Source organism: Marmota monax, unplaced genomic scaffold (genome assembly GCF_021218885.2).
Source record: "Marmota monax isolate L192 unplaced genomic scaffold, Marmota_monax_Labrador192_F-V1.1 WCK01_AAM20220418_F8-fsc00039, whole genome shotgun sequence".
Lineage (NCBI taxonomy): Eukaryota > Metazoa > Chordata > Mammalia > Rodentia > Sciuridae > Marmota > Marmota monax.
In genome coordinates this window covers 14591076-14617669 of record NW_026693602.1, presented here as the reverse complement: position 1 = coordinate 14617669, position 26594 = coordinate 14591076, and the positions used below count along the sequence as shown (strand labels likewise).

The 26594-nt window shown below is 38.4% G+C and overlaps 1 protein-coding gene across 3 annotated transcripts in view; it reads left to right on the top strand.

Moving 5' to 3' along the window:
- The window catches only part of Intu (inturned planar cell polarity protein), a 97263-nt gene that overhangs the window by 14708 nt on the left and 55961 nt on the right, over positions 1-26594 (top strand). For all 3 annotated transcript variants that reach the window (XM_058584071.1, XM_046459573.2, XM_046459574.2), the window contains exons 2-3: positions 9601-10139; positions 19896-19981. In XM_058584071.1, coding sequence (XP_058440054.1) covers positions 9601-10139; positions 19896-19981 — 625 coding nt within the window. The remainder of the gene's footprint in view (positions 1-9600; positions 10140-19895; positions 19982-26594) is intronic.

The following is a 26594-nucleotide window of genomic DNA, read 5'->3' as shown; positions in this document are numbered from 1 at the left end:
TTGAACCCAGAGGTGCTTAACCACAGAGCCACTTCCCAGCTCATTTGGTATTTTATTTAGAGGCAGGGTCTCACAGAGTTGTTTAGCGCCTCACTAAGTAGCTGAGCCTTGCTTTGAACTTGGGATCCTCCTGCCTCAGCCTCCTGAGCCACTGGGATCACAGGTGTGCGCCACTGTGCCTGGCCAAAATGCCCCATCTTTATACTTGGCATGTAAGCTAAGTTAGTGTATATATTCCAAAAAGACTTTTAAAATAAATAACAAAACCTTTTATTGTTTAAATTTATATAAATTTATGAATGTATAATCGTGATATTTACATTGTACCAGTTAAACTTATGATGCGCTTTCTGTCTACTTAAGTGTGCACAATTAGGCTCATCAAACCAGAACTGCAGTTACTGACGCTGATCTCCGTGAGTGCACGCTGTGAGGCTGAAACGGCTGATGCGTGGCCAGTGAGCAGTGCTAAGTGGTGCTGAGCAACTAACGTGATTCCGGGCCTCAGGAGCCAGCTAGAGCCCGAGAAATATTACTTTTGATATTTTGAGCTAATTATGTCTTTTTAAAGAGTGACTCATATACTTGAAAATTCTGTGTTGATAACCAGCCACAGACCAGGGCAGTAGTTAAGAACTGAGTAATAGAATTTAGGGGCTTTCGAAGCATTTAGAAAGAGACATTTAACGTTGCTAATAAACACTGTATAAAACAGAAAAGTGTCTGATTGATTGGTGATTAGAACACAAATCATACCTTTTCACGCCAGGATATTGTTACTCATGTTTCTGAAAAGACATGTTAGTTTTTCCACTGGAACCAATTTCACTTTAAAGGACAGCAGTTTGAAAGGTGGTTCACAACATGGAGCCGGGTAGAATTTGTGATTAGGTTTGTTATAAGAGTTTTTGATGGCTATTTCAGTACTTTTAATAGCAATAATTATGTTTTTTTAGTGACGTACTTCCCAGTTGAAAGTTGATTTTTTTTAACAGATGATGAATATTATGAGTTTTGCTTTCTTAACATTACTCATAAGAAAGGAGTTTTAAAAGATTATAGGCTATAGAGCTGATCATGAGTTAGCTCTGACTATAAATTGGTTGTTTTCAGCAGAACTAACTGTGGTGAGTTGAATGTTTCCATTTTGAAAATTTATTTATTTATTCATTTTTATTGGTTCTTTTTGGTTAAGCATAGAGGTTATGGGATTCATTTTGATATAATTGTAAAAGCATGGAAAAAAATTTGTTCTCATTCAGTTCTCAATATTTCCCCCGTTACTTCCCTCCTCTCTTCCCCTGTTCCTTCCCTCTACTGATATTTTGCCATTTATAGTTTTTTTAACTTTAATTTATTGTCTTGTGGATGTGGATTATGGTCAGATTCACTGTGGTATATTCATATATGTACACAGGAAGGTTAGGTCAGATTCATTCCACAGTCTGCCTGTCCCATTCTTCCTCCCTTCCCTTCATTCCCCAAGTCTACTCCACTCATCTTTCTTTTCTTGTTTTATTCTTCCACCCCCACTCACCTCCTTATTTTGGATTAGCTTCCACATATCTTTGACTTTTGAGGACTGGCTTATTTCACTTAGCATCATAGTCTCCATTTTCATCTATTTACTGACAAATTTTTTATGGCTGAGTAATTTGGCACACACACACACACACACACACACTAAATTCATCTGTTGAGGGGCACCTAGGTTGACTCCATGACTTGGCTCTTATGAGTTATTGGCTTCTATAAACATTAATATATCTTACTATCCTGTGCTGATTTTAAATCCTTTGGACACACACAGAGGAGTGGGATAGCTAGGTCACATTACTAATTTTTGAGGAATCTCTGCATTGCTTTCCAGAGTGGTTGCACTAGTTTTCAGCCCTCCCAGTGGTGTATGAGTCTGCCTTTTCACCTACATCCTCACCAACATTTAATGTTACTTTTTTTTTTTTTTTTTTGGTACCAGAGATTGAACCAGGAGCACTTAACCACTGAGCTACAATCCCAGGCCTTTTTGTGTTTAGTTTAGAGACAGGATTTCACTGAGTTGCTTAGGGCCTTGCTAAGTTGCTGAGGCTGGCTTTGAACTCACAGTCCTCCTGCCTCAGCCTCCCAAGCCACTGTTACTTGTATTCTTAAAAATTGCCATTCTGACTGGAGTGAAATGAAATCTCAATGCAGTTTAAACTGCATTTCTCTAATTGTTAGAAATGTTGAACATTCTTTCATATATTTATTGACCATTTTTATTTCTTCTTTTAAGAAGTCTTCATTTAGTTCCTTTGCCCACTTATTGATTGGGTTTTTGGGTTATTTTAAGTTTTTTAGTTCTTTGTATATCCCATATGTTAATGCCCTATCAGAGGATCAGGGGGCAGATTTTCTCCCATTCTGTAGGCTCTCTCTTCATGATTTTAATTGTTTCTTTCCTTTGAAGAAGTTCTTCAACTTGATGCTATCCCATATATTGATTTTTGATTTTTCCTCTTGTGCTGTAGGAGTCTTGTTAAGGAAGTCACTTCCTGAGTCTCCATGTTGGAGTGTGTTGAGCTTATATTTTCTTCTAACCACTGTAGGCTTTTTGGTTTGGGTCTTTGAAACACTTTGAGTTGAGTTTTGTGCATGGCAAAAGACAGAGGTCAAATTTTATTCTACTACATACAGATTTCCAGTTTTCCTAGCAGCATTTGTTCAAAAGGCCATCTTTTCTCTAATGTATGCTTTTGGCATCTTTGTCTAGCACCAGACAACAATGTTTATGTGGGTTTGTCATTGTCTTTTATTCTGTTCCATTGGCATTCATGCCTGCTCTGGTGCCAGGACCATATATTTTGTCACTATAGCTCTGTGGTATAATTGAGGTTCAGTATTGTGATGCCTCCTGCTTTGCTTTTCTCACTAAGGATTCCTTTGGTTATTCTGGGTTTTATTTTTCCAGGTGAATTTCATAAATGCTTTTTCTAGTTTTGTGAAGAACTTCATTGTATTTTTTATGGGAATTGCTTTGAGTCTCTGGAGTGCTTTTGATTGTATAGCCATTTTGGTAATATAAATTCTGCCTATCCAAGAACATGGAAGATCTTTCTATCTTCTAAGGTCTTCTTCAATTTCTTTCTTTAGTGTTCTGTAGTTTTCATTGTAGAGAACTTTCATCTCTTTTGTTAGATTTATTCCCCCATTTTTTTTTTTTTGAGGCTATTGTGAATGGGATTGCTTTCCTAATTTCTTTTTCAGTAGATTGAACATTTTGTACAGGTACACAATTGATTTATGAGTGTTGATCTTCTGTCCCTCTAAATAAATTTGCTGGATTAATTTATTTATGAGTTCTAAAAATCTTCTCGGGGAGTTTTTGGGTCTTCTAAATATAAGATTATGTCATCAACAAACAGATAATTTGAGCTCTTCTTTTCCTGTTTGCATCCCTTGTTTCCTCCTGTTGCCTGATTGTTTTGGCTAGAGTTTTAGGACTGTTTTGAATAGGAATGGTGAGAGTGGCCATTCTTACCTTGTTCCTGTTTTTAGAGGTAATTCGTGCAATTTTTCTCCATTCAGAGTAATGCTGGGCTCGGATTTGTCATATGTGGCCTTTACAGTGTTGAGGCAAGTTCCTTTGGTCCCTAGTTTCTCCGGTATTTTTAACATGAATAGGTGCTGAAATTTATCACATAGTTTTTCTGCATTTATTGAGATAATCATGTAATTCTTGTCCTTAAGCCTATTTAAGTGGTAAATTACGCTTATTGATTTCCATATGTTGAACTCTGAATGAAACTTACTTGATTGGGGTTGTACTCTCTTTTTAATGTGTTTTTGTATATGGTTTGCCAATATTTTATTATAAATTTTTATATCTGGGTTCACTGAGGTTATTGGTCTGAAGTGTTCTTTCCTTGATGTGTCTTTGTCTGGTTTTGGTGTCAGGTATACTGGCTTTGTAGAAAGAGTTTGGCATATTCCTTCCTTTTCTGTTCATAGAATAATTTGAGAGGATTAATATTAGTTCTTCTTTGAAGGTCTGGTAAAACTTAGCCAAGAATCTCTCTGGTCCTGGACTTTTCTTTGTTGGAAGGTTGTTGATAACTGATCTGTTTAAGTTTTCTGTATCCTTCAATTTGGATGGGTCATAGATCTCTAGGTATTTGTCAGTATCTCAAGTTTTTCTAGCTTATTGGGGAAGAAATTTTCAGAATAGTTTCTGATAACCCTGTATTTCATAATGTTTGTGGTGATATTTCCTTTTTCATCTCAAATTTTGATAATTGAATTTTTGCCCTCTTTGGTTAGTTTGGCTAAGGGCTTATTAATTTAGTTTATCCTTTCAAAAATCCAACTCTTTGTTTCATTGCTCTTTTGTATTTTTTTTATCTCAATTTCATTGATTTCAGCTCTGATTTTAATTATTTCCTGCCTTCTACTGATTTTGGTTTCTTCTTCTTTTTCCAGGGCCTTGAGATGCAATGTTAGATTATTTATTTGGTATCTTTGTATTCTTTCAGTGTGTGAGCTCAGTGCTGTGAATTTCCCTCTTAGGCAGAACTGCCTTCATACTGCCCAGAGATTTTGAAATGTTGTATCACTATTCTCATTTACCTCTAAAATTTTATTTTAATTTCTCCCTTGATTTCTTCTGTTATCCATTCATTATTTAAAAGTATATTATTTAATCTCCAGATGTTAGAGTGGTTTCTGTTTTTTATCTTATTTATTTCTAATTTCATTTCTGATAGAATGCAAGGTATTATCTCTGTTTTATTGTGTTTGCCAGCATTTGCTTTGAGACCTCAAATGCAGTGTATTTTGGAAACTGTTCTAGATGCTGCTGAGAAGAAAGTGAATTCAGTCATTGGTGGGTAAAATACTCTATAGATATCTGTTAGGTCCATATTATTAATTGTATTTTTTTTTAGTTCTGTAGAATTTTAGCTTAGTTTTTGTTTGGATGATCTATCCATTGGGGAGAGAGACATGTTGAAGTCACTTACTATTATTGTATTGTTGTCTATTTGATTCTTAATGTTAAGAAGGGTTTATTTGGGGCTGGAGTTGTGGCTCAGTGGTACAGCGCTCGCCTAGAATGTGCGAGGCCTGGGTTCGATCCTCAGTACCACATAAAAATCAATAAATGGAATGGGTTCGATCCTCAGCACCACGTTGGAATGAAGGTGTTGTGTGCAACTACAACTAAAAAATAATTATTAAAAAAAGATTTATTTGATGAACGTAGATGCTTAGTTGTTTGGGACATAAGTATTTACAATCAATATATCTTGTTGATGTATGATTCCTGTAAGAAGTATAAAGTGACCTTTTTTGTCTCTTTTGATTAGTCTTCGCTTCAGGTCCACTTTATCTGATATAAGAATACAGATAAAGTGAGTCCCAGGTGAATTGTATGTTTTTCCCTCCTTTCACCTTCAGTCTGTGGATGTCTTGCCTGTGGGGTGAGTTTCTTGCAGACAGCTTTTGTTGAGTCTTGTTTTTCAATCCAGTCTGTGAACCTGTATTTTTTGATTAAAGAGTTTAGATCATTTATATTTAATGTTGTTATCAAAAGGTGAGTTTTATTTTCTGCCATTTTTCATTCATTTCTGATGTTAAAATTGGACTTCATTATTTTTTGATTGACTTTTCTAATGTAATTCCTCCGTACGCTGGTTTTTATTTTTATTTTTTCATTTCTTCTTCATGAAATATTTTTGTGAATATGTTTTATAATATAGGCTTTCTAGTTATGAATTATTTTCGCTTTCATTTATCATGGAAGTTTTTATCTCTTCTTCAATTCTGAAGTTTAATTTTTGCTTTATATAGTATTCTTGGTTGGCACACATTTTCTTTCAGTGCTTCATGTGTATTATCACAAGCCCTTCTGGCTTTAGGGTCTGGGTTGAGAAATCATTCGAAATTTGGATTGGTTTACCTTTCAGTGTGACCAACCATTTTTCTCCTGAAGCTTTAAAAATTTTATATTTATTTTATATGTTAGACATTTTCATAATATTGTGTTTTGGAGTGGAACTATTGAGATTTTGTATATTGAGAGTTCTGTATGCCTCTTGTATTTTAATTTCCATCTCATTCTTAAATTTTTCTTTTACTATTTCATTAAAAAGATTGTATATCCCTTTAGCTTGTATTTTAGAGCCTTCATCTACCCCAGTGATTCTAAAATTTGTCCTCTTGATGTTATCACAAATTTCTTGACTATTCTGTTCATGGTGTCTTAACATCTTTTCTTTATGGTCAGCTTTATTTTGAAGATTATGTACTTTGTCTTTGAGGATTAAAAATCTGTCTTCAAAGTGGTCTAATCTATTGGTGGTGCATTCCACTGAATTTTTAATTTAGTTTATTGATTCTTTTATTTCCAGGATTTTTGTTTGGTTCTTTTTCAGAATCTATCTCTTTATTGAAGTGATCTTTTGCTTCCTATATTTCCTGTGATTTCACTTCTTACATTTCTTTTAGCTCATAGAACATTTTAACTGTGAACTTTCTAAATTCCTTCTCTGGCATTCCCTCTACTGTAGTGTCAATGAAGTCTGTTGTTCAAGCATTGTGGACTGTTTGGGATGGTTTGGCTCCTTGCTTTTCATATTGTTTAATGTCTACCTATCCATCAGTATAGTTCTCACTTCTTCTAAGCGAAGAACTACTTTGTGAGCTTCTTTCTCTTAAGAGCCCTGGTTTGGGTGAATGTCTAGCTAATGATATTTTAAGTTGTGATCTCGATATCAGCACTACTTTAAGAAATGCTACTGAGCCCTGTGGACTATAATCACTGTAGAGCAAAGCCTTGTTATTTATACTCAACCTTAAAAGAAACAAAAACTTACTGCAGTTGTTCTCCACACTTACTCAAGTTCAGGTGTAAACCTATAATAATCTTTGGAATAAGTCAGTAATTAGTTGGTAAATTTAATAAACTTACCTTAAATGAGGGCTAAAAGGGGGAGGAATAAACCATGTCAAGTGAAGAAAATTCTTGTTAAATTTTGGTTTGGATTTCGTTGAGGTTTGGACATTTAGCAGATGTCCATCAGTTTTTGGTTCTGGATCTCTCACAAGTTGCAGGGCCACAGGAGCCACGTCCCTAGTTTTTATGAGCCTCCAACAGCAGCTTCTGGTTTGTCAACCCAGAGGCCTGCAGCTGAATGCTTGGAGGGCGCACTGTTGTGAGTTGGCTGTTTCTATTGTGTGGCATAGTTCAGGATGCAGGCTCTCATGCGCCCTGTGTTTGCTGTGGGTCATCGTGTATCTGCTCCTCTCTATAGAATCCTTTTCATGGTAGGGAAGATCCTGGTAGCCGTGAGCACAGGAACTCTGGTTGTGGGTTTTCTGCATGTGTTCTGTGGTGCACGGATACTCCTCTGGCTGGCCACTCTGTGAGATACTGCAGTGAAGGGTGTCAGGTGGTTCACCTGGACTCTTGTTTCCACTGCCCCCGGTTGTGAATGGTGGGTGTTGATTCCCTCTATTTACTAAGTCTGATGCAAGGTCCACAAATGCCCAACAATGCCTTCTCAGTTTTCATTTGTGATCATGGGTCAGGCAGTGTGCCACTTAAGGCAGGGGGCAGCCTCTTCTTTCTGTGAAGGCTCTGGTAATTTTCCACCTCAGGCAATTTTGGGAGTGGTGAATGAATTATGAGTCATTGAACTGCCCAGAGACAGGGGTGATGTTTCTCTTGAGACTTTCTTGGTACAAAGATTCTGAGAAAACTGCCCAGTTGTATGGCGATGCCCTGTTCAAAGGAAAATCCCTTGCTAGCCAAAGAATTTTGTTAGTTCACAATCTTGGGTTCAAACACCTGCTGCCCACAGGTAGAGAGAGAATCATAGGCTTGAGCCAGTGATCCCTAATTGGGCTGCTCTTACCCTCAGCTTCTGCTCTGTTTATCTTGAAGAAGCTTTCTCCCGATGCGTCCTTCTGATGTTCAAACCTGTGTAGTGGATGCACTGAGCTTGCTCGTGGTCATCTCCCTCCACCAGAGGCAGGCTGGACCTCCGCGCCCTGGCCTTGTCTCCACTTTGGTCTGTCTTCTTCCTAATCCCCTCATCAGCCGGTTCATGTAGCCCTGGATAAACTGTCATGCAGGACACGACAAGGCAGCTTCCCCGATCGGCCCCACCACCCTGGGTCCTGTCCCTAAGCTTCCCCTGGTGCCTCCCCCAATGTCAGTGGACAGGGCCTGGTGACCTTTCCTCTGCTGGGGGCTAAACTGCTTTGTTTCTCTGTGTCTCAGGGGAGTAGTCAGGAGCTTCTGCCCTGGCCGGGGTTTACAGGCTGAGCGGCGTTAGGCACAGCTCCTGCCACAGGTCCCCACCAGCCCCGTTGTTCCCTCGTTCATGGGGCGGGGGGGGGGGGAGAGGCTCAGTGAATTTTGACTGGAAGTTCTTTCTGGCCAGATTATTAAAAGGTCCCAAGGTAGGGGACTGCCCTCTGGTTTGATTTGCAGCTGTCTGATTTAAGGGGGTGAATGGTCAGCTGAGGGCTCCACAGGATGACTGTGGACCCACAGCTCAGTTTTCTTCTCACACTTTGGCTTTCAACTCTTTGCTCTGTCTTCAGGAGCCTTTGGTTGGTTACCGTCACACTTTAAATTTTGTCTATCTTTCCAAAATGTTTTTAAGTGGGTGAGTTTAAGAGATTATCTGTGCCCCCTTCCCTCCCCAGGTTCAGTTTTGGGGTTAGGGGACTCTGAGTTTGTTTTCTTCTCTGGTAATCTATCTTCCATGTCTCAGACTTTGTAATATTGAGTCTATTTTTTTTAAATAACGTTAAAAACATTATTTATTTTAAAGTGTCCATAAGTGGCATATTTGTTTTTCAATTTAAGTTTTTTATAGCTGTCCTATATATGTGACAATTGAACATAATGGACTGAAATTGTTGGTTTGTTAAGAAATTATCAGAATATTAAATTCTCAGAAAATTAACAGTGATTCCAGTAATTGGATAATCTATAATTTTCTATAGGTTAATATTAAAAACATTTATTTTGTTGCTCACCTCTCAATTCTGCTTTTCGTTTGCCATCTCCTTGTAAGGAGACAGAACTTGCTGCCTAGCTCACTTTTGCCATCTTCCTGTCCATAAATGAATTTTCAAAAATGTTTGTGTAAATGACCTATGAATGCAGGTATGCTTTCATTTCCCCCTAATAGCCATGCTAACAACTTCTATGCATGTAGAATATTTTCAAGTACAAATTCTAATAGTAAATTATTGTCCAGTGTGGTTGTTGTCTAAAGCAAATAATAACCATGTAGTAATTGAATTAATTTATTTTAAAAAATCCTGTAGGTTTTTCAAAAGGACCATCTCTTTTTTTAAAATATGGGTTTTCTTTCCTATCACTGCACCTTCTTAATTCCTTCTCCTCCAACTCCTATTCTTCAAGACTCTACAAAAATCATTCTACAGGAAATAGTGTTAATGCTCAGTAAATTAGAAATATTCGGAAGAATTTGAAATAAATGAAATTCACCCCTCCCACATCCCACACCTATTCTCATCCTCTAGGAGGGTGACACTGTTTCATATGTTGGGCTGCATCCAGATTATCTTTTCTCTGTTTCCTAGTGATCTGGAGCCTGAGTGGCTGGACAGTGTGCAGAAAAATGGAGAACTGCTGTACTTGGAGTTGAGTGAGGGTGAAGAGGAGAGCCTCCTTCCTGAGACACCAACTGTGAACCACGTCAGGTTCAGTGAAAATGAGATTATCATTGAAGAGGATGACTACAAAGAAAGAAAAAAGTGTGAACCCAAACTCAAGCGATTTACCAAAATTTTAAAAAGTAAAAGACTTTTACCCAAGCGCAACAATAAAAAAAATAGCAGTGATAATGGGCCAGTATCCATTCTAAAGCATCAGTCCAATCAGAAGACAGGAGTCATTATCCAACAGCAGTACAAAGATGTGAATGTTTATGTGAATCCCAAAAAGCTCACCGTCACAAAAGCCAAAGAACAGCTCAGACTTCTAGAAGTGCTGGTTGGAATTATCCACCAGACCAAGTGGAGCTGGAGGAGAAGTGGGAAGCAGGGCGATGGAGAGAAGCTTGTGGTCCACGGCCTGTCGCCAGGAGGGTCTGCTATGAAGAGTGGTCAGATAGTAGTTGGTAAGTGTCACTGATGAACGTCGGTGTTGTTTGCAAGATTCATGATTAGTGATAATGCCTTGTGAGAGCTGTGATTAAAGAAACTGTTATAGGGGGTCTCACAGATTAAGGGCTGATGAGTGATCCACTGATTATTTCTCTGTGGTAGAGAAATTGTTGCAGTTGGTGTACCACAAGGCACAGTGTTCTTAAAATAAGCGGTTCAGTGTGTTGAATACATGTGCTCCTTGTTCAGGCCAGGCGATAGCCTAATTTTAAAGTTTTGATTATGTAATTTTATTTAAGCTTGGTTATATTTGCTGACAAGAAAAAGAAAATAAGTTGATTGTATGGTGATAATTTAGGCTTGAATGGCTGCATCCAATAGCATGATGTAAAAATCTATAATTTATGAATAAAAATACCTTTAAATTGTATGTTTGCACTTGAGTACACTAAGTTCTTGGACTTAAACTACACTTAAACTGTTTCATTTGGCATACTTAGCAACAGTAGTATTACACATAAATTTCCTTTTAAGGGTGCTTGTCATAAAATACTCCACTGCTTTTGAGGAAAAGCTTAAGTCCTCAAGTTATTCTGAATATGCATTAAGACGAGCATTCTGTGTTGCTGACAGATTTTAAGGTGTTGCATATAATGTTTGAATTAGTAGCAATCTTTCTTTCTTTCTTTTTGGTACCAGCAGTTGAACCCAGAGGTGCTTAATCACTGAGCACATCCCAGTCCTTTTTATTTTTTATTTAGAGACAGGGTATCATTGAGTTGCTTAGGGCCTCACTAATTTGCTGAGCTGGCTTTGAATTAGTGATCCTCCTGCACTGCTGGAATTATAGGCGTGTGCCACTACTCCTGGCTAGTAGCAATCTTATTAATTAAAGATAAGGTCAGTATTATTGGGGCTGGGTTTATAACTCAGTGGTAGAGCGCTTGCCTAGCACATGTGAGGCATTGGGTTTGATCCTCAGCAGAACATTAAATTACATAAAGGTATTGAAAAATTTTAACATGCATTAAAAAAGATGAAGTCTGTATTATTAATGAATCTTAAAATTATAATAGTTCTAGAACCTGACAGTCTTTTAAGTTGACCCAGCTTAAGAGATTAGACAGAGATTTTTCAGATACTTCAGAAACATTTTTAAGTTAAGTATGTCTGATTTGAAGTCTGAATTTCAGTTTTTTATTCATAGATTCAACAAATTAAACATTTTTTGAGCTTCTACTAAGTGCCAAGAATGCAAAGATTGCTGTCACAACCTGATACTCTTATAAAGGAGCTCATATTCTACTGGAAGGGATGGATCACAAAGAGGCAGAGAGTTTCACACATTGTGATAACTCTTTACACAGAGGGTCCTCCAGAATCATGTAAGAAGAACCTCAGGGCAAAGTGTGTGTTCCAGAGTGGCAGCAACAGCATCTCCACGTAGTCTTCTCACACTGTGATATCCATTTTTCCTAGGGAGAATTACATCCGTGTCCTCAAGTCTGGGTGGGCCTATAACTACAGATTAAGTGATGCTGTGTGACTTACCAGGTTGGGTCATAAAAGGTGATACTGCTTCTGCCTGGTTCTTTTGGGGACATTTGTTCTTGGAACCCGGTCACCATTCTGTGAGAAGGCCAGGCCAAATGGAGAAGCCAGGAGTGGTGATCTGACTGACAGCCTAGCTGAGGTCCCACCCATCAGACCTGAGTGGAGAAGCTTCCAGGACGACTCTGGCCCCAGCCCCACCTGGCTATAAATGTGTGAGGAGCCTCTTGTGGGAACCTTAGTTGAGCCCAGAGCCAGAACAGATAACAAATTAATGTGCTCGTTTCAAGCCACTGAATGTTCTAGATGGTTTGTAATGCAGCAGTTGATAACCAGAGTGGGAGCTAATGTCCACTTGTATGCTGTTGGTGCTCAAATTTCTTTCTTGTAAAATAATGGGATTTTCTCAGGTTCCTTTCTATTTCTCAGGTTAGTTTTTTTACTTCTACAGAAGGCCAAGATTTCCCCCAATACATTCCTCCTGCCCTCGCCTCCCCGCCTCTCTCCCCTCCCTCTTTTCCTTCCCCTCTGCTCAATCTAGAGTTCCTCCTTTCTTCCCTTGCCCCCTACCCATTATGGATCAGCATCCACTTGTCAGAGAAAACATTTGTTTTTTTTGAGATTGGCTTACTTTGCTTAGCCTGATATTTTCCAATTCTGTCCGCTTACCCGTAATTGCCAAAATTTCATTCTTCTTTAAGGCTGAATAGTTTCTCTATCCATTCATCTATTGAAGGGCATCTAGGCTGTTTCCACAGTTTAGCTACTGTGAATTGAGCTGCTATAAACATTAAGGTGGCTACATCACTGTAGTGTGCTTTGTCCTTTGGGTATAGACTGTGTCAAATGGTGGTTCCATTCTAAGTTTTCTAAGGTATCTCAATACTGCTTTCTAAAGTGTTTGTACCATTTGCAATCCCAAAGGCAATGAATGAATCAGTGTACTTTTCCCCCTACAACCTCCCAGCACTTATTGTTGCTTGATTTTTTTTGATAATTGCCATTTTACTAGAATAAGGTGAAATCTTAGTTTTAATTTTCATTTCTCTGACTGCTAGAGTTGAACATTTTTTTCATAAATTTGCTGATCAATTGTATATCTTCTGTGAAGTGTCTGCTCATTTACTTAGCCCATTTATTGATTAGGTTATTGGTTTTTAAAAATTTATATGTGATAGCAGAATGTATTACAATTCTTACTACACGTATAGAGCACAATTTTTCATGTCTCTAGTTATATACAAAGTATATTCACACCAATTCGTGTCTTCATACATGTGCTTTGGATGATAGTGTCCATCACATTCCACCATCATTTCTAACCCTATGCCCCCTCCCTTCCCCTCCCACCCCTCTGCCCTATCTAGAGTTCTTCTATTCCTCCCATGCTCCCTCTTCCTACCCCACTATGAATTAGCCTCCTTATATCAAAGAAAACATTAGGCCTTTGGTTTTTTAGGGATCGGCTAACTTCACTTAGCATTATCTTCTCTAATTCCATCCATTTACCTGCAAATGCCATGATTTTATTCCCTCTTATTGCTGAGTAATATTTCATTGTATATATATATACACCACATTTTCTTTATCCATTCATCTACTGAAGGGCATCTAGGTTGGCTCCACAGTTTAGCTATTATGAATTGTGCTGCTATAAACATTGATGTGGCTGTGTCCATATATTACGCTATTTTTAAGTCCTTTGGTATAGACTGAGGAGAGGGATAGCTGGGTCAAATTGGTGATTCCATTCCCAATTTTCCAAGAAATCTCCATACTGCTTTCCATATTGGCTGCATCAATTTTTGCAGCCCTACCAACACTGTATGAGTGTGCCTTTTCTCCCACATCCTCACTAACACCTATTGTTGTTTGTCTTCATAATAGCTGCCATTCTGACTGGAGTGAGATGAAATCTTAGAATGGTTTTGATTTGCATTTCTCTCATTGCTAGTGATGATGAACATTTTTTCAAAATTTGTTGATTGATTGTATATCCTCTTCTGAGAAGTGTCTGTTCAGGTCCTTGGCCCATTTGTTGATTGGATAATTGTGTGTGTGTGTGTGTGTGTGTGTGTGTGTGTTTAGCTTTTTGAGTTCTCTATATACCCTAGAGATTAGGCTCTGTCTGATTTGTGAGGGGTAAAGATTTGCTCCCAGGATGTAGGCTCTCTATTCACCTCACAGATAGTTTCTTTTGCTGAAAAGAAACTTTTTAGGTTGAGTCTATCCCATTTACACAAGACTCTTGTGCCACAGGAGTCTTATTAAGGAAGTTGGGGTCTAACCCTGCATGATGGAAATTAAGACCTACTTTTTCTTCTATTAGACACAGAGTCTCTGGGATTATTTCTAAGTCCTTGGTCCATTTTGAGTTGAGTTTTGTGCATGGTGAGAGATAGGTGTTTAGTTTCATTTTGCTGCATATGGATTTCCAGTTTTCCCAGCACCATTTGTTGAAGAGGCTATCTTTTCTCCAGTGTATGTTTCTGGTGCCTGTATCTAGTATGAGTTGACTGTAATTATGTGGTTTAGTCTCTTTTTAAGACCTGATTAGCATAAATTTGTACCAGTAATATTGATGCTTTTCCCAAATATGATATCATAAATTTGGACCAATAGTGTTGACTCAAGAGTCCCATTTCTATCTTGGGGCCCCTTAACTAATTATCGTGAGTTACCTCAGCTATTGCTGCCACCACCTTTAGATGTGGTAGCATACATTGAGGGACACCAGCAGGGTCTAGAAACCCAACATCAAGGTGAGGTACAGACAATCTGCATGGGTACTACAAGAATATAGAGTAGAAACTGTGATATCTCAGATCCACACTGCAAGAGAGGAAGACACATACATAGACAACATGAAAAAACAAGGGAGGGAAGTGCCCCAAACAAACCAGGACACTGTAATAACAGAACAAAGTATATTCACACCAATTCGTGTCTTCATACATGTGCTTTGCATGATAGTGTCCATCACATTCCACCATCATTTCTAACCCTATGCTCCCTCCCTTCCCCTCCCACCCCTCTGCCCTATCTAGAGTTCTTCTATTCCTCCCATGCTCCCTCTTCCTACCCTACTATGAATTAGCCTCCTTTTATCAAAGAAAACATTCAGCATTTGGTTTTTTAGGGATTGGCTAACTTCACTTAGCATTATCTTCTCTAATTCCATCCATTTACCTGCAAATGCCATGATTTTATTCCCTCTTATTGCTGAGTAATACTCCATTGTATATATATACACCACATTTTCTTTATCCATTCATCTATTGAAGGGCATCTAGATTGGTTCCACAGTTTAGCTATTGTGAATTGTGTTGCTATAAACATTGATGTGACTGTAATAACAGAACCCATGGGCAGCAAAGTTGATGAAATATCAGAGAAGGAGTTCAGAAGGTTCATAATTAAAATGATCTGTGAATTAAAGGATGACCTAAATGTTGACCCTGATTTTTAAAAGGAGATAAAACATAAAAATGTTTATTGAGGCATTTAAAAATAATTTTTTAAAAACTTAAAAGCATAAAAATTTCTACTAAGATTTTAATGTGATATGACTTAAAACAGTAATTCTATAAACTGTATACTAACATAAATTCTTATCACTTGAGAGATTTAAAAGAATGAATATCCATATACCTAATTTAGGTGAACAACTATACTTAACTTTTAAAAATGATCATAGCTGTAATGCTAGGACTATTGTAATTTCTCTAGCCTTTCTGTAATATTATTTTTTAACTTAACGAGAATAAAAATTTTGCACTAAGCTAGGTATGACGGTGGAGTGGTGCTACTTGGGAGGCTGAGGCAGCAGGGCTACAAGTTCTGTTCAAGGCCAGCCTGGGCAACTTAGTGAAACCCTGTCTCAAAATTTTAAAGAAGGGCTGGAGTGTATCTCAGTGGTAGAAGACTTGCTTTGTATGTGTGAGGCCCTGGAGTCAATCCCCATTGCCACCAAAAAACCCCACAAACACACACACAACAAAGTCTTGCATTAGTTTCTTATCCACTCTCATTAGGAAGTATGTTGTTCAGGAAATACGATATTTTTAATCAGATGTTCTGAATGATAGTTACAATATGTGAATTACCATTATTCATGGACTTCTATAAGGGTAGGTTGGGAGGCCTGTAATTCTCTCTTGTTTAGAGCCCATATTTTGTGGATGAGGAGTTGAAGTTAAAATGTTAAAAGTCATAGCAATAAAATACAGTGTTAGTAAATACACTGGTAGAAAATGTTGACTTCTGAATGTATAAAAGTGCAGTACAGTAACTGTTCAAAACTAGATTCTTCTTTCCTTGAGGTCAAATTTGGCTTAAATAATTAAATTTACCTTGCTGTTTCACACACATTTCCCAACTTCTTTTTTTTTTTAACTCTTTTAGTCATTTATGGGCCTTTATTTTGTTCACTTATTTATATGTGGTGCTGAGAATTGAACTTAGTGCCTCACATATGCTAGGCAAGTGCTCTACTACTGAGCCACTACCACAGATCCATATTTCCCAATCTTTTGGTATATAAATGCCTCCTTCTAACAAAACTAATGTACTTTTCCCTACTATGCTGCAAATGTTCTGTGAATATCATATCTTTCTTCTTGACCATTCATGATCCCTGACTCTTATTTGCTACTCAGCAAAAATTGCTTTGTTTTGTTAGATGGGTACATTCGTTTTCTGTTGCTATTATGGCAAATTACCACAAATCAGTGTTTTAAAACAATACAGATGTATTATCTTGCAGTTCTGTAAATACAGATTTAAAAATGGGTCTTCCCACACTAAAATCTAAGTGTCCACAAGGCTGATTTTCTTTTGGAGGCTCCAGATGCGAATCTCTTTTCTTGGTCAGCTCTCTGAGGTACTTGCACTCCTTGTCTTGTGATCCCTTCCCCCATCTTCAAAGCCAGCAGCATATCATCTTCCAGTCTCTCTGCTCTGACACTTCTGCCTCTGCTAAAAGACCCTGTTATTACATTAGGACTTCTCAGATAATCCAGGATAATCTCCAAATCTCTTGATTTAATTACATCTGCAAAGTCCCTTTTGCTGTGTGAGTTAACATATTCCCAGATTTCAGGCATCAGAACATGAACATCTTGCAGCCGGGTTCATTACACCCACCACAGTGGAGGATTTTTTTTTTTTAGTAAAATATGAGCTTTAATTTTTTCTTCATTATAATAGCAATAACATATGTTCATTGTAGACAGTTTAGAATGTAAAGTTAACATAAAAGAAAAAAGCTCATCTCCAAAGGCAACATTTTGATGTATTACGCTTTCTTTGCCCTACATTTGTGTATAACAATTTTTTTCCCCAAAATAGTGTCTTTCTTTATTAACTTATTCATGTGATACAATGTGGTATTTCAACACATGCAAGCAATATAAAATGATCAAATCAGAGCAATTAGCATGTCCATTACATCAAACATACCTTCTGTCTTTGTATTGGAAGCATGTAAAAATCTTCTATTTTGGAATATATAATAAATTGTAATTTCTTAAGCTGCTTAAAGCTGTATATTCAGTTTATATATAGTTTTAATACAGCAGTAAACAAATCTTTGCTTATATTTTTTCATAGCTATTTGTGCCTCTTCCATATTACATTAGTTGTTAAGAACATGCTGAGAAATCAATACATTTGTCCAAATAGTTAACTTTATTTATAATGAGGAATTAATTTAAGACTATGATTAACTGATTTCACATTTTCTATTTTATTTGATTCTTGAATGTATCCTTTCATAAACTTTCTTCTGATTTCTACCCACTAATAATCCCCAGATCATTTCCGTTTAGCCTTTGAAATGGAACAGAACACGTGAGCACTGTGTGTTGTTGAGGAAGCTTCCCTGGATGCGTGCTGCCTGCTGCAGTGATGGACGGTGTCCAGGAAGCCCACCTTGTGAGTCACTTCACACAAGTGCTCTGGAGAACTAAAAGAAAACACATATCTGGGAGAATGAGAAGTCAACATAATTCTTCCTTTATAGAATGGGAAATCATTCTATTAAACATTTAAAATATTAGTTATACTTCACTTGCTTTTTAAATTTATTTCCCTGTAACTTTCTGATGATCCATGTCTCCTATTTTTAGAGAGGTTTGCTGTACATGAAATTACTCCTTAGAACACTCAACTATCAAAATATATTCATTAGAGTTGGGAGGAAAAAGTCATATGGTCTGGGCTTGGTGGCGCATGCCGGTAGTCCCAGCTGCTTGGAAGGCTAAGGCAGGAGGATCACGAGATCAAAGCCAGCCACAGCAAAAGTGAGGTGCTAAGCAACTCAGCAAGACCCTGTCTCTAAATAAAATAAAAAATAGGCTGGGAATGTGGCTCTGTGGTCAAGTGCTCCTGAATTTAATCTCTGGTACCCCCCCTCCCCCAAATAAGTTGCATGGGATTTCACTCAGTGGTCTTTTAGTTTGAAGTACCAAATTTAAAAGGGCCTCACTGTCTTAAGTGTCCTGAGGATGGCATAGTCTATAGATGCCAAAACTCCACTTTGGTCTAAAAGTGAATATATCAACATTCAATGTTTATCATGCCTTATTTATTTATTTATTTTTTTTTTTTGTGGTGCTGGGTATTGAACCCAGGGCCTTGTGCATGATTTAGCTCAGTGCTTTACCAACTGAGTTAAATCCCCAGCCCCTATGTCTTTTCTTTAAAAAAAAAAAAAATACAGCTGTAAATAATTGATGTAATCTCTTACTTCAGAGCAACTAGAGGGGTGTGTTGCTTTTAGTTTGAAGTTTATTTTGGTCTGCAGGGATTTTTTTAAGAACCATTCCCAGGTTGCCCATAGTGCTGCAGTGGTTGACCATCACAGTACATCACATCATACTGTACCCAAGGTTTGCACTCTGAACTGAGTTATTCGCTTGAGCATCTAATGCAGGCCTTCATAAACCTTCACAGACAGCTGAGCTCGTCCCACTCACTCTACCCTCAACCCTCCTGTATGATAGAGCATCAAGGAGAGGCAGGAAGCAAGAGAGGAATAGTGGTACATAAAATGTTAGCATTGTCTTCTACTTCTCAGCCCTAACAAGGGCCAGGTGATGCCTAGTAGCAGTTTGCATTAAGTGGAGGAACTTTGAACTTGGGGAACACCAGCCTCTTGTAAGGAATAATTTTATGAATAATGGGATAGTGACAAGAAATTGTTTTTATATACTGTACAGTGAACGAACTCAGCCTCTGCTCAAGAGGGAAGCACTATCTCTGTCATCCAGGCTGCTTGTTCTATAAACATCTTTGAAAAGATAGTCCAGAACAGAGACTCAGTGCCTTTGCTTGCAGAATGTCCAGAAATGTGAGACCAATAGAGAACTGTCCACCTACACTATTTTACCTGTGTACATGTTTATTACCCATCTTCCCCAAAGAATAGCTTCAGGAGTGTGGACATTTGTTTTTTTTCTGATTTCTATCCACACTGATTATACCTTGCCCATAGTAGGTTCTCAATAAATGCTTTCTAAATGAAGGGATGCATGTGAGTTATTTGATCTATTTGCTAATGATATATTTTGGAATAATGCGAAAAATAATAGGTGTATTTATATTTCTACCAACACAGCTTATTAGTGTTTTGACATTACCTTTAAATATGTTCTGAAAGTAAATTTTCATTTTAACCTTAATCTTTATTATCAAATTTGAAGACATATATATTTAAAGGAAAGCAGATTTTTACTGATACATATATTTTGATATAGTCAGAACCTTTTGAAGCAAAGAAATGTTTGTTGACACATCAGTAACAGCAACAAAGGCCAGAGCACATTGAGTTACAACCTACCACATGGATTTAATTAAAATTTCAGTAATTTTTTTTAAAACTGTGGGACTAAGTGGTTAGATTCAATTTTGTTAAGTGTAGTACTTGTTTATGCTAGAAATCTTACATGTCCTAAGAATGGGAATGTTTATCCCTATAAATATTCATAGCTTGTATGTAGTTATGACACAATATTGGGTGGCATTGTAAGTAAGAGTAGAGTTGGGCACTAACTCTGTCCCAGACACTGTACAATCTTGGACAATCCCTGAGTGTGTGTACAGTGTTTCCTATTTTACTTTGAGGAAGTCAGGATAGCCACTTTTTAATGTTTCAGATCTGCATCTCTTTGGTTTTTTTTTGCTCACACAACTATCTTTTATTGTTATTCCCTTTATAGGTGATGTCCTTGTTGCTGTGAATGATGTTGATGTGACCTCTGAGAACATAGAGAGAGTTCTGTCTTGCATTCCTGGACCTATGCAGGTTTGGACATTCATTTTCTTATAGTGATATAGAAATGTATCTTGTACCATTTTCTTTTTTAGGATTCTGAAAATTGTCATATATAATGGATTAGTTACATTTATACTTGGATATTTAACACATTGTAGTTCTTGGTAACATGTTTAGCTTAGGGGTATTGTTCTGAAAAGGGAGAAAAATAGCTATAAATAAAACTCATTCTAAATAAAGCAAAACAGCAACAATAATAAAAACATAATTATCAGCTTGCCATTATAACTAACATATGTGCTGATGACATTCTAGTTCCTAGAAGAGCCATTTTCAATAGTCATGGAATTTTTTTATTCTCTGACTTATTAAATTCACTATTGCTATAAAAAGATTTTTAATACTGTCTTATTCTAAGAACAAATTATACTATTTTTTTGAATTTCTATTTTTTGGTAAAATTTGTTAAACTACTTAATGAATTATTTTTTACTCCTTGTAGATAAAAATAAGTTTATTTTATGCTAACTCACTTCAGTATTCTAAACTTACATTTTTTATCACAGATGGCATTTTAGGATATTAGATGTATTTTGGAAGTGCTGTACCTCCTTTTCAGGAACTCTTTGTTCTCATTAGGATCACAAATTCACTTTCCGTCTTTCTTGGGAGGTGGAGAAGACAATGTATTCAGCTAGGTTAGAGGATCCGCCAGGCGGTGAGAGGGTTAAGTGGTTTGGGGATTGGTTAGGTAGAAGAACAAAATCCTTGAGGGATCAGAACCTTATGTGTATGTGTTTTGAGATTCTGAAATAAGCCTGTGAGGAAATTCCTTATAAGATTTCCCTCATGCCTGCTTCCTTCTCTTAAACGCCCATGTGCTTTCAGGTACTTGTGCAGACTTACACAGATACTCTATAAATTCAGCTCTTTAGAAATGTGAGGTGAAAGTATTGAAATGACCATGGTAGCCATGACAGTAGCGAGTGGAGTGGTTAGAAGACATAGGTGGAGATAGGGTGCGTTGGAGATATTGACTCTCAGGTGGACACCAGCGACTAGGATAAGGGGTTAGGTCTAAGGAGGTCCTTGGGCGGTTGGAGGTACTAGGGTACTAGGGGGAGAGACAGCAGCTAACTACCCATCAGTAATGAAGAACTGTCACATTGTAACGACTGAGCGAGTTCCCCCAAATAAAGTGTCCCTGTGTCAGCTCTGACTGAGGCCCCTCTTCCTTGCCTGTGTCAGTTGCAGGTAGGTTGCCAATATTGCCAGAGCTTAACCACATCATATTTATGCAGAATTACTTTATATTTAATTAACAGTTACAAATTCATTTATGTACACTTGGCAAAAAAAAAGGAAAGAAGTAATGATTTGAATATTTTTGATTAATTGTACCCACAATTAATACATCCTCATTGACTATGCAGTAGGTATCTATTTGTTCAGTTTGCCTCTTATACCATGAGCATCTTGCTGCATTATGTATTGTTCTGAGTTTAAAGACATATGTTTTACACCACATGGCTCTCAAGTGCCATGTCTGATGCCAACATGAAGAAATAGCAATTGTTTTGAAGATGAAGGAAAACTGACTTAGTTAGGCTTATTGTAGACTATGCTGTATTACATTATAGCATCGCCTTTTGATGATACACAACTTCAGGGTATAATTCCATGATAACTATGTATTATTGAAATATTTTTATTATTTTAGAAAAATATAACTTTTTATTATGAAAGTAGAATTTTCATAATAGAAATTTTGGAAAATTCAAAATAGTAAGGGAAAAATCACTTAGAAACCCACTATGTCAAGATACCTATTGTTTATATTTTGAAGTATTTCATTCTAGTATTTCCTCCTACATGTAAACACTTATTTGTTTTACTGGAAAAATTGGTATTATAACCATCTTTATCAAAACCAAACATCTCTATATAGGGCAATGTATCTTTTTTTGGAAGGGGGTACCAGGGATTGAACCTAGGAGCGTTTAACCACTGAGCCACATCCCTAGCCCTATTTTGTATTTTATGTAGAGACAAGGTCTCACTGAGTTGCTTAGTGCATCACTTTTGCTAAGGCTGGCTTTGAACTCATAATCCTCCTGCCTCAGCCTCCTGAGCTGCTGGGATTACAGCCGTGCACCACCACGCCTGGCTGAGGGCAACGTATCTTTAATAACTATATAAAAGATAGTTTAAATCCCTTTAACTAGAAACCATATTTAATTAGCAGACCAGAGTTTTCCTTCTTTGTTAATGTTAAAGGGAGGGTAAATTGTAAGCTCTTCACTACCGGCCATTTCCCCAAGGCCATGTAAACTAGGAATTCCTGGAGACAGGAGTGGGATAGGGAAGGAATGAGTGTTCCTGGGTGTGAGCCATATGTCAGGTGCTTTGCTTATATCATTTCCTCTCGGCTTTCCCTCACTGTGACTGAATAACTGAGAAAATCAGCTTAACAGGAGAAAACATTTGTTTGGTTCATACTTTCAGTCTGTAGTAGGTCACTTGACTCTTTGTTTTGGGGCCTATTGTGAAGTAGAATACCGTGGCAGGGAATGGATTGTGAAGCAAAGTTTCTCATCTCATGATAATTTAAGAAAACAGAGAGGAAGGAACCAGAGTCCCAGTCTCCCCTTCAAGCATACCCATCAGTGACCTCACGTCCTCCACCCAGGCCCCACCTCCTAAAAGTTCTGCCACCTTCAGATAGTGCTATAGACGTGCATATGGGCTTTTTTTTTTTTTTTTTTTTGGAACCAGGTATTTAACTCAGGGGCACTTGACCACTGAGCCACATCCCCAGTCCTATTTTGTATTTTATTTATAAACAGGGTTGCTTAACACCTCACCATTGCTGAAGCTGGCTTTGAACCTGTGATCTTCCTGCCTCAGCCTCCCAAGCTGCTGGGATTATAGGCGTGCGCCACCACACCCAGCACACATGGGCTTTTGGCAGACATTTAAGATACAAACCATAGCATTCCATACTTGGACCCAAAGGCTCATGTCCATCTCAATGCAAAATCCACTTAGTCCATCTTCAGGAGTCCCCAAAGTTTTAGCTATTCTGGCATTACTCAAAAGTCCAAGTCTGAAGTCTCCTCTGAGCCTCAAGGCAAACTCAGCTGTGAGTCTCTTCAAAGATTTTACAATTGAAGTGGCACAGGATAGCCATTCCTATTCCTGAAAGAAAGAGTGAGAAAATAATGAGGAGGAATTGGACCAGAGCAAACATTAAATCCTGTAGCTCCATGACTGGCGTCTGAGTCATATGTGGTACCTCGAAGACTCCAGAGGCTTGGGCAGCACCACTCCTGCAGCCTTGCTGACTGCAGCCCGCACAGCCATTCTCTGGGGCTGATTCTGCTTGCTGCATGCAGCTTCCCTTGGAAGGCATACCACATTCCTGGAATCTCTAACTTCCTGGTCTATTACAGCTTGAGCTTCAGTCTCACTGCCTTACTGGGCATAGTCCTTTCAGGGGCTACTTGCAGAGATTCCAACACTTCCACATACCTCTTGACCTCCCAGGATATCCTTTGAAATCTTGGTGGAAACCTCCATGACCCCATAACTCTTACACTCTGCATGCCTGCAAATTCAGCATCGCATGGAAAACAGCAAGGTCTGCCACCTGCGTGACCTCTCCATGGGCCCCTTGAACCATGGCTGCAGCAGTCCCTGAGTGTTATGCTGGCTGAACAGCCTGGAAACCATTCCCTATGGGGCCCTGTGTGAGCGGGGTGCCCCGTGGCTTTCTTCTCAAAGGCAAGTGTTTGAGATGAGTGTGCACTTTTGTGCCCTTTAGCCCTCCGTAGTGCCAATTCCTGAGATGCTCTCCAGGCATCTTTTCAGTCATCCATGAGCAAAGCACTTGGCTTCTTTTTAATGACCTTGATCCTCACACCCTCCTTGGCTGCAGCTTTAAACATGCTCCTTTCTGGCCAGAATGCAAGGTTTTCAGATCTTTCTGTTCTGTTTTTTGCTCTCAGTTCTCCCTGTAAGCTGGATAAAGTTAACCAGTGATGCCCATGCCATAGTCTGAATTCCGTTCTGCCTTGAAATTTTCTCCACCAGATTAATTAATCCATCATCTTTAAACTCAGCCTCCCACAAAGTCTCAGTGTAGGGATAAAACCTAGACAGGCTTTTTTCCCTAGGAATGTAACACAGTTGGCCTCTAGTTCAAGTCCCAATAGACTCTCATTTCCATCTGAAACCTGATGAGCCTGGCTTTTACTTTTCACATTTCTATTAGAATTTTGATCTTCTCAGCCCACACTAAAATTGCTCTCTAAGCTCTGCTTACAGTGCTTTAAGTTTTCTCTAGCTTGCTTCTCACACTTTTCCAAATTTCTCCTGTAAACCAATTCCAAAGACATCTGAACGACATCATCAAGTGTAGTCACAGCAATGACCCCACTTCCTGGTACCTGTTTTCTGATACTTAAGATATAAACCATGACAAACCTACAAGATTCTAGTTATCCATATTACTGTTTTAAGTGTGAGGAAAAAGCATATTAGAGTTCTAATGATTTACCCAAGGTTATGAATAAATAACCGAAACTCGAACTGACCCCAGAGCATGATCCTCCCATTTCACACTGACCTGTGTAGGTCTTGATGTCTGGATCCCTTTGTTCTTGCTGGGTGTTTTAGTCAGCTTTTTCACTGCTGTAACCAAAAGACCTGACAAGAACAATTTTAGAAGAGGAAAGTTTATTTGGTGCTCACATTTTCAGAGATCTCAGTCCACAGATGGCAAACTCCAGTGCTCTAGGCTGGAGATGAGGTGGAACATCATGGTGAATGAATGAGTTGGAGGAAAGCAGCTCAGGACATGGCACCAGAGGCAGAGAGAGACCTCTGCTCACCAGGACCAAGATATACACCCGACAGGCATGCCCCTCCACTGACCCCCTCTTCCAGCCACACCCTACCTACCTACAGTTACCACCATTCACTCCCTGTCAGGGGGTTAATGCTCTGATTAGGTTCAGGTTCTCATAACCCAGTCATTTCCTCTAAACTTTCTTGCATTGCCTCACACATGAGCTTTTTGGGGATACCTCATATTGAAACCATAACATGGGTCAGGACAGGTTAAGGCGGATGTGTCCCAAAAAAGCCATTTTACCCAGTTTGTATCTGTGGCATTTGTGAGACAGTTATTCAAGCACTAAGAAAGGAAGAATGGTTGTTTATAGGGAATGCCATAGGAAACTTTCTAACATTTAAATCTGGAAATGTATAAGAATAATGTTTTAAACGTAAAAAGAGTAAAAGATGGTCTGAAAACTTTTTTAGAGCAGTGTGAAAGAAGAGTTGCCAAGGGAAAGGAGGTCAGTCCTCCATTTAAAACCTCACCCAGAACAAGTTTCCAAATGCTTCTGGGTTTCAGTTTCCTCATGTGTGGTCACAGGGGATTTGAGAGGGTAGTCTTTGAGCCCAGTTCCAACTGTACTGTTCTGTGCTTGCTTTTTAAATAGTTTCTGTTGTTGTAAATAGATTCAGAATACCAGAAGGAAATCCAGAGGCAAAGCCTATGTACTTATGAGGTTCAAAAGCCCAATCATTTCTTTTAAAGTCAAGTTTTAAAATATCCAAAACAGTTTAAAAAACATTAAGATTAAAAAAATAATAATAAAACATTAAGATCATGGAGTTGGGTGTACCTCAGGGGTACAGCATGTTGAGCAAGTGCAAATCCCTGGATTTGATTCCTCCCCCTCCCACACCCACACATACACAAATGCTAACACCATGAAATGCAAAAAAGTCTGGAGAACTGTCTTAGGCTAAGTCGGACCAGGTGATCTTCAGCCAAATGCAGTAGGTGATCCCTGACTGACTGGATGGTAGTGAGGAGCAGCTGTGTTAGGACAGTTTGGGAAACATGGACTTTATTAGATAGTGGTGCAGGTTGAGTGCCTCTTGTCAAAAATGCTGGGGCCAGAAGTGTTTCACAATTTGAATTTTTTTTCAGATTTTGGAATATTTGCATAGACTTTACTAGTTGAACATCTTTAATCTGAATATCCTAAAGGCCCCAGAACTTTTGAAACATTTTGTTGGTGCTCAAAATGTCTGGAATTTTGGAGCATTTTTAGATTTAAGATTTTTGGACAAGGAACGTGCTAAATTTCTTAAGTGATAAATTATATTGTGATTATGCAGGATAATAACCTTAGAAGATACATACTTAAGGATTAAGTTTTAAAGTTTTTAAGTTTTAAAATATCAAAGTGTGGAGGACAGATAATTTCCTGAGCCAATCAGATTTGGTTCCTTGAGAATTTTGACTAAGGAATATAGAAAGCATCTGCCCCTTTTTAGCCCTGGGGAGAGGATGAGACACGTGGAGAGCAGCCCAGATATGAGAAAGACAGCGCAGAATGGGAGGTGGGGCATTTCATATCCCAGAGCCTCCCTGGTCTCCTGCAGAGAGGACGCTGGCCAGAGCTGAGAGCATCTGCCTTCTGCGTGGTAGAGGCTGGGGGACTCTAACGAGGGTGGGCTGAAATAAGAGAGAGGGGGTGGCTCAGCAGCGAGACCTTGGCAGCCATGAGTTGTAAGGAGGTGTGGTCAGACCTGAGGAAGGCACATCCTCACCTCAGCTGGAGGG